This window comes from Grammomys surdaster, unplaced genomic scaffold (assembly GCF_004785775.1).
Source record: "Grammomys surdaster isolate TR1022 unplaced genomic scaffold, NIH_TR_1.0 125977, whole genome shotgun sequence".
NCBI lineage: Eukaryota > Metazoa > Chordata > Mammalia > Rodentia > Muridae > Grammomys > Grammomys surdaster.
In genome coordinates, this window is record NW_021620793.1 from 1,170,140 (window position 1) to 1,178,529 (window position 8,390).

The 8,390-nt window shown below is 51.3% G+C and overlaps 1 protein-coding gene across 5 annotated transcripts in view; it reads right to left on the reverse strand.

Moving 5' to 3' along the window:
* Positions 1–3,087: 3,087 nt before the first annotated feature.
* The window catches only part of Arhgef10l (Rho guanine nucleotide exchange factor 10 like), a 146,795-nt gene continuing 141,492 nt past the window's right edge, over positions 3,088–8,390 (reverse strand). For all 5 annotated transcript variants that reach the window (XM_028753940.1, XM_028753941.1, XM_028753939.1 and 2 more), the window contains 2 exons: positions 5,252–5,374; positions 3,088–4,134 (listed from right to left, as the gene is read on the reverse strand). In XM_028753940.1, the coding sequence (XP_028609773.1) occupies positions 3,593–4,134; positions 5,252–5,374 (665 nt within the window). In that variant the 3' untranslated portion in view covers positions 3,088–3,592. The remainder of the gene's footprint in view (positions 4,135–5,251; positions 5,375–8,390) is intronic.

Below are 8,390 nucleotides of genomic sequence, written 5' to 3' on the forward strand. Positions count from 1 at the left end.
ACCACCCTGCAGTGTCCTCAGCCACCATGTCCTCACTAGAGCTAAACTGGGAATGAAATAAACCTCTTGTCTTTACAAAATGCCCAGGCTTGGTTGGTTTGTCAGCACCACATGAATGGACACACCTACTGTGTCAAGCCTTTCCAGACTTCCTCCCGCTTGCTGTTCACCTCACAGAGCTCCTGAGACTGGCCCTCTCCACCAGAAAGAGTCTCGAATCTCCTCCCTGGCAGCTACTCACTGAGAGAGCTTAGCCAGGTTGGTCCCTGAGTATGGCCACATGTCCCCAACCTAAACTCTGAACCTAGAATACACCACAACCCTCCCCAAGGTTCCTGGTCCCACACATTTCCTCGGACTCCCCAACCAGGATGGCTGGAAGATGGCTCAGGCACAGTGTTACTTGCCTTGGAGGCTGAGGCAGGAGGATTGCAAATTTGAGGCCAGCCTGGGCTTCATAATGAGACTGGTCTTAATAAATAAACAAACAAATGCAAAATAAGTGGATGTGTAAAAGAAAACAAAACCAACTTAAGACAGATCGGTCTCTCTGACAGTTTTGACAGTGAGCCTAGTAACGGCTGAGCCATCGCTCCACCCAGTGGATCTCTCTCTTCTAAAACTCTTCAGTGACTCCTGTGTCACCAAGCTCTCCTCACCTGTCTTCTACGCCCCTTGCTCCCTCCACAGTAGGCTCTACTTTGTCTCCCACTCTTGCCTGGAATGTTCTAGACCCAGAATGTTCTCCTGCCCTCTGCTTCCTTCTAGGTCTTAGCCCAAATCCCCCGTCTACCCTGTGTGGCTTCCTACCAACCCCGTTCAACATCATGAGCCCCGTCCCCACAGATTCAGTCCTTGCCTCCCTGCACCACCTCTCTGGAGCCCCAACACTTCCTTACTCTGTCCCTCTGCACTTGCAGACAGAATGTGGGTCACTGGGTCACAGCGTTTATCTTGTTCACTACACTCTACCCCGACGCCTCAGCATGTGCCGAGTGAAGTTGAATTAACTGTATGACAGAATCCAAAGCCTGGAGACCCCTCTGATGAGACACGGAGAGGTTAAGGATCTTGCTGAACATCACACAGTAAGGGGGAAAGCAGAACTGGCTCACTAGTGTGGTCTGACTGCCAAGTGTCTCTGCTGGGAGAGTCATATGGTGGCTGAGTGTCCTTAGTGACTGACTTCAATCCTGTCCAGCTTTGGGCCTGGAGCTTGCTGGGCAAGTTAAGTATATCCCGTGAACCTCAGCTCCTTCAATTGTACAAGGTTGAGTAAAGCCTCTGTTAAACAGAATGAGGACCCAGAGCACCAAGGCTTCTCTCTCAGGTACCACCCCCAAGCCTCCAGCTCCCCTTGTCTGTGGGCGGAGGGGCAGAGAGGTGGTGCTGACCACTGCAATCCAGTCACCGGAGTCCCAGTGTTGAGTGACAGCAATTCACAGCCCATTCAATCTCCAGGCCCTCCAGAGATGAGCGAGCTGTAAGAAGATGGAACAGGGCTGTTGGCCACCAGCTTCTTCACAAAAGGGGAGACTTCTGCCACAAAGGCTTGGGCCAAGGATACAGCAACAATCACACAGCCACTGTGAGAGGCTACAGCAGAGCTTTCCACAGACGCAGCCCTGGGAACCCTCAGCAAGGCAGTACCTGTCCTGACGTCATAGATGAAGAAACCATCTCATTCTGGAAGCCACACAGAGCTGACCTAGAGCCCAGGCTAGCTCCTTGTCCCACACAGCTGCTCCTTGTCCATCACATCTTGGCCAGCACTAGTGGAAGGCACAGGCATGGAGTCCCATCAAGACAGGGAACTTGAAAATCAACATGGCCAACAGAAAGGGAATGCTTGTCACTCTTCCAGCCGGTGACAGGTGGACAGCGGTGACTCTTCCTCTGACACAAAATGGGAAACTGAGGGGTAGAGAAGACTCCCAGCAAAGCCATAGTTTTGGGGTAGGAACTAGGCCCTTCCACCTAATGACTCCTGGAAATCCAGTGTCCCTTCTTCCCCATCTGGAGACCCACACTGGACCCCTGCCCTCCAAATGAGTCACCTCCTTGAAGCCTGCTTGCTCTTCTCCTTCCTCTGTAGCAACCTCACTCAGGGTCAACCTGAAGACCACATACTTCCTGTGTTGGCCTTGCAGAAACTTGGAAAATGCAAAATGAATGAATGAATGAATGATATATAGAAGGGTAGATCTTTCTGGGCATTTAGAACACGGTTGGTGGCTTTGCCACTGGGTTCCCAGCCCTTTGGATGATAGTTCTCAGTGCACTTTGGGGAAAAGCCTAACTGAGAGTTCACCTCCGACATCCACAGAGCTCTGCCTCATGTCTCCCTGTACCCAGTTCTGCCATCCCTAGTATGGAGGTAAAATCCATGGACAGTGGACAGACACACAAGCAGAGGACGAGGAGAGGAAGATGGATGTGGAGGGGTAGGGGAGGCTGCCCTTGCTGGCAGTGGCTTTCAACGTATTTTTTTCCTCCCTGCAGCAGGTGATGGACTATCAAGATGGGTCGAACCAGAAGAGGTAAGAGGCCCCATTATAGTTCCTTCCGGCAGCCTGCCGTGGGGCGGCTGGTATTCATCGCCGTCTCCCGATGCAGGAGCAGCCCCTCCCTGCCCAAGACCTGGGCCCCAGCTGCTGAGGAGGCCATGGGCTATGCTCTTCTCACTGCTTCAGACTCTAGGACTTCTCCAGAGTGAGGTTCAGCCTTCCTCTAAGACACCTCAGAAAGCATCCAAGAGCCCCTCCTCCAGCAAGCAACCTTTCTCCATGACGAAAATGAAGGTGATGTGTGCTCCCCAACCTATTCAATACGCATCCACCCCACAGGGCTCTTCCGGACACACCTGAAATGTGGCTAACAGATGATGGAATGAATAATTAATATGCAAATTAAGTAGCTGAGAGTAGCTATTGATAACTGCCTTGGACAAAGCCATAGGGAATGTGTTCTTGAGTGGCCTCCAACCTGGCCCTGGCTTCCGTCCTTCATTTGGAGCAGGGCAGGCCTTGGACCCCAACATCCCCATCTGTGTCCCATCCCCACGACATCCCATAAACCCCACAGGGCCCACATATCTCTTGCCGTTTATTCCAGCATCTCCCAGAGACCCATTATGTACATATCATATTTATATACATATAATATACATTGTATATACGTATTTATATATATATATATTTATAGTCACACGCTAGCCCACACACTCAGACACTCACACATACACTCTTCCTGGAGGGGCCCGCCCACCTGGGAGCCTCACTCAGCCCCAACAAAAAGTTCTAGGTTCAGCAGGCAGTGGTGAGGTTTTATGTTTTTTTGCTTCAAAAACAAAAACAAAACAAAAAGGCCATATTCTCTGTTCCCCAAGACTCTAAAAACCCTTCCCCAAAACATTCTAAATTTTTTTTTTCCAGAGGTTTCTCCTCTGCTCTTCCAAGGCCTCAGTGGAGAATCCAGGCCTGTCCTGTGGCCTAGGCAGGTCCCTGAGGGAAATCCAGGTGGGCCAAAAGGGTCCCAGCATGTCCAAAGTGGTCCAGCTGCCCTGTGACCTCCGGATGGGCAGTGTGGATAGCTATAGAGCCAAAGGCACCTGCCAGATAAGAAGCGTGCTGTCTGTCTCGCTGCACGGGGCCGGCCGCCCACTCAGGCCACCTGGAGCACTGCCAAAATGGCGGTAGCCTTGTCCGCCAGAGATGATAGCCACAGAGCAGATCTCCTTGCGGTGGGCATCACGGGCACAGGGCCGGCTCCGGACCCAGACATCAGGGTCATCGGCCATTTCGTAGATGGATCCGTCCTCCTCGCTGTGTTCCAGAGCTGAGCCATCAGCAGATGCTGGCTCCCGCACGGACAGCAGGGGCCCGGGGAGGTGGGCTGTGGAGCGCAGGCGGTACTGAAGCAGGATGCCTTTCTTGCGGGTCAGCTCTCGAGCCGCGTGGCTGTCAGGCGCAGGCACGGTTTCATGAGCCTGTCCATCTGGCTTGTCCTCCTCGGCCTGCGGTCCCTCGGCCTCTTCCTGGTCACTCCGCAGGATGTCGGGGGCCAAGATGCTCATGGCCACAGCCAGGAAGGCCACAGGTCCACAGTGACCATTGAGAGACACCATACCTTTCCCTGTGAGAAACAGAGCAGAGGAGAAGGCCCAAGAGACCATGGTGTTAAGAGAGATACCCAAGTACTTCTGGAGAACATTCCAGGGCTGGACACTTTCTTCTGCCATCTATGTTAGCACTTCCCCAGAGGTCATGGGATCTGCGTACACCATGCTTCATGGCATGACTTTACAAAGTAGAGAAATCCTCCATCTCCAAGGTGAAATGGCCTCACTGATAACTTCCCTTTAGCTCCAGGAAGCCAAGTCTTACGTCAGGCTCTATGGCTCTTCCTTCTGGCTGAGCTCCAGCATCCTTAGGGCATCCTGACTGCATCCTTCCAAGGGAACTGGTACCCAGCAAATCCTTAGGGTATCCTGACTGCATTGTTCCAAGGGAACTGGTACCCAGCGAATCCTTAGGGCATCCTGACTGCATCCTTCCAAGGGAACTGGTACCCAGCAAATCCTTAGTCTCTTTCTATCATGGCACCTCTGCCTGGACCACACTTGTCCTGAACATGACCCGCCCCATGCATCCCTGTGTCCCACCCCAGCCTGGTGCCTCCCTGCATTCAACCATTGATCTAGTAAGGGTATCATGAAGACGGGCTGCCCAGAAATCTGAGAGTCTGGAAGAGGACGAAGGCCTGGCATGGTGGTTCAAGGCTCTCCTCCCTCTTACCTCTGTGCTCACTAGCAACTACAGGAGACCCCCCATCTTCCCTTTCAGGGCAGAGACAAAGAGGACCAGAGCTTCACTCTCTAAACACCAGGGGTTTTCCCTGACCCTGCTTCTGGTCTACTGGGCCTAGGGTCACAAATCAGGGCAAACTGGCTGCCACATCTGATGTGGGCCCATCCCCAGAACCCAAACTTACTTCTACCTGAGAAGCCCTGCAGGGCCCGCAGACCCTCTGCCATTAATCAGGTGTCTCAGCCAAGCCTCAGATTCTCTGGGCAGTGTGAGTTCCTCCACCCAGATCAAGAAACTACGATTCAGAAGGTAAGAGAAGCCTGGGGTGTCATTTTACTGTGTCCTGGCTAAGGTCAGAGGGACAGAGAGGCTGGACTCAGTGAGAAGTATGGATGTCTAGACCCAGTTCCCCTCCCATCCTTGAAGCCAAGCCCCAAACCCACCTGTGATCTTGGGGATGCCCTCCAATCGGGGCACGGGCAACAGGACAATGACACCCTGGTCAGTGCCTACCCAGAGCAGACCCTGGCAGATGAGGAGGCTGGTGACACACAGGTGCTTTTGGCCTGCAGAGAGAGGCAACATGAGCTCAGTTCATCCAGATGAGGGAACCGTAGAGCATGGGCACCCAGTCAGACCTCAAGTTCCCTTGTATAAAAGGGACAGTTGTGGAGGACACAATGCCCATAGGACATGATGCCTGCTCCATGTTGGCCCTGTGTGTAGGGGCTCAGTTGCCTGCCACACAGGGCCAGTTAACATCCATGCAAAGGCCACACACAGCAAGCCAGACTGCAAGCCAATGAAATGCAGGTGGGATGGTCCACAACGGACAAGGGTCAAATAGAAACTGGCATCAGTGCCTGTACCCAAGGGGACCAGGCCAGAGCTTGTGAACAGGTCTGCTGGCAGCAGATGGGTGAGTGGTTGGATGGCTAGATGGATGGATGGAAGAAGGGTGGATAAGTGAGTAAATGAAAGGGTACATCAGTCAGTGGGTGAGTAGAAAGATGGATGGATGGATGGATGGATGGATGGATGGATGGATGGATGGATGGATGGATTGATCGGTGGGTGGGTGGATGGGTGGGTGGGTGGATGGATGGATGGATAGATGAAAGGACAGACAATTGACAGGTTGGCAAGTATGCAAATAAATGGACAGATGAATGTATTAACCAATTGATCAATGAATAGATGGCAGGAAGGAAGAATGGATGAATGGATGGATGGATGAGTAGACAGACAGATCGGCTAGTAGGTAGATGGACGGGTTGGCAGATGTATGGATGGATGGATGGATGGATAGATAGATGGAGAGATAAGAAGAAGGTTAGGTGGGTGAGTAAGTGGGTGGATACACACATACACACAAACACACACACACAGAGTTGAGCACAGCTCGACCATTGTACACAGTCACTGGAGATAGAGTAATATTCATAATTACTTCAAGGTCCTAGACTAATGTGCTAAGATCCGCTCCATCCCAGTTACAAACACCAAAATATCAAGGCCAAGACGAGGAGCTGTGGCTATCCTGGATCCCGCGTGCCCCGCCCTCCTTCCCATAAGCTCCTGAGACCCTGGGACCAGCAGGAGGTGGTACTCAAAACATCTTCTTTCTAACCACGGTAGAAGTTTGACAGGTGAAAGGGGAGCGAGACAGGAGGCCAAAAAGATGAGAGGTGAGAAACAGCTCCATCCGCAGGCCTCGTTCCGGGGCTGCTCGCCCCCTTCTGCCTCAAGGAAAAGAGCGAGACACTTCACAAACAGTCCAAAAGAAAAAAATTCTAATGGTGGATAAATATTTGATCATAGAGACTTAATACACAGGGCACCGCTCGCCATGGCCGTCTATCTGGAGATATACAACTTTTAAAAGCTCAGGCTCTTGGAGAACATTTTATTAATGACCTGTCTAGTTAAAAGGAGGAGGGAGGTTAGGTTTTTTTTTTTTAATGCATTAATACCAGTCGAGTACTCGAGTGGAAGGAAGGGTGGGGGAAGGAAGCGTGATAAATTTTTTAGCACGCCCTAAAAAAAAAAATCCACACTTAGAGGAAGAACAAATTTATGACTAATTATGCAATTATTTCATTTGGTGGTGTGGGGGAGAAAAAAATACTTAAAAGCCTGTTTTAAATATCTCTAGTAAAGAGTTTAAAAAATCCCATTCAGCTCTTCTTCCTCCAGGGCACAGTGTGGGGTGGACAGGAAGCCACCCTCTGCCCTCCAATTCCTGTCATGGTGCCTGAGTCCAGTTCAGCCTGTGGGTCAGAGGCCTCTCTCAGGTCAGCGCTATAAGATACCCAGCTTAGCTAACCAGGGATGCCCAGGACTAGAGGACACTTAGGTCTATGTAGGGCTCAGGCCTAGGAGAGCGCCCCCTGTCTGTTCACACGCAGCTGGTGCCTTGGGGAAGACACTGACATAGAGCTCAAAACGGGTAAAGAGGCCAGCATGTGACACTGAGGACAGCAAGAACGGTGGCAGGAAATGCCCGTCAGGAATGAGACTTCCTGCGACAAGAACTCCAGCGTGACAGATGGGGGATGGAGGAGTCGACCACCGTTTCCAGGCAGAGCGTGGGATTCAGTAAGAATCTGACTCTGAGCTATGGATCAGTCAAGCTTGGACTCAACCCTTTGCATCCATGGAGAAACTGAGTCTCAAGAGAAGATATGCCCACCACCTGACCAGCAGAGTGACAGTGGGCAGGCCAGCCATGCAGCTGCTGGGTCTCTGCTCACCTGGCTTGGAAACAACCACACTCACCAGTGGTACCTCCCCTTTAAAAGCCAGGAACACGGTGTGTGGGCTCCTCAGGGGTCTCAGCCATGGGACCCACTGGAACTGCGCTTCGCCACCCCCCGTGGATCCACCCCCAGCCCAGCCTCTGACAGCTGAAGCTGCTGCCTCTCACTTTCCTCTGCTCCGACTACACAAGACTCTGAAGATTTTCAAAAGCCCAGAAGATTAACCATTTTTCCCATTGTTCTATTATCTTGAAATAATTTAGCTATCAAGATAAATGCAGAAGTATTTCTATGATACGGAGAATTTTTTATTGTGTTGTATAATGGATGAAACTGGTCCTTCTCCCACCCCCGCCTTTCAGGAAATAAAAGTCAAACTGGAAGAAGGGAGAAGAGAAGGCAGGGAAGAAAAGGACCAAGAGTAGCCCAGGGCTCTGATGCAGGGGAATGGTGCAAAGGGGGCTGTTCCCATCTCAGCCATGTAAAATACTGACCTTGCTATAGGATTTCACCCTCAAAAATCTCTCAGGACTGCACCCCAACACATGGAAGGACCAGAGCTCTCAGTGGCTAAGCCAGGACTTAACCAACTCTGAAACTGTGTCTCTGTGTGTGCCTGTGTGTGTCTGGTATTTGTGTGTGTGTGTGTGTGTGTGTGTGTGTGTGTGTGTGCGCATGTCTGTGTATGTCTGTGTATTTGTGTGTGTGTGTGTGTCTATGTATTTGTGTGTGTGTGTCTGTGTATGTCTGTGTATTTGTGTGTGTCTATGTATTTGTGTGTGTGTGTCTGTGTATGTCTGTGTATTTGTGTGTGTGTCTGTGT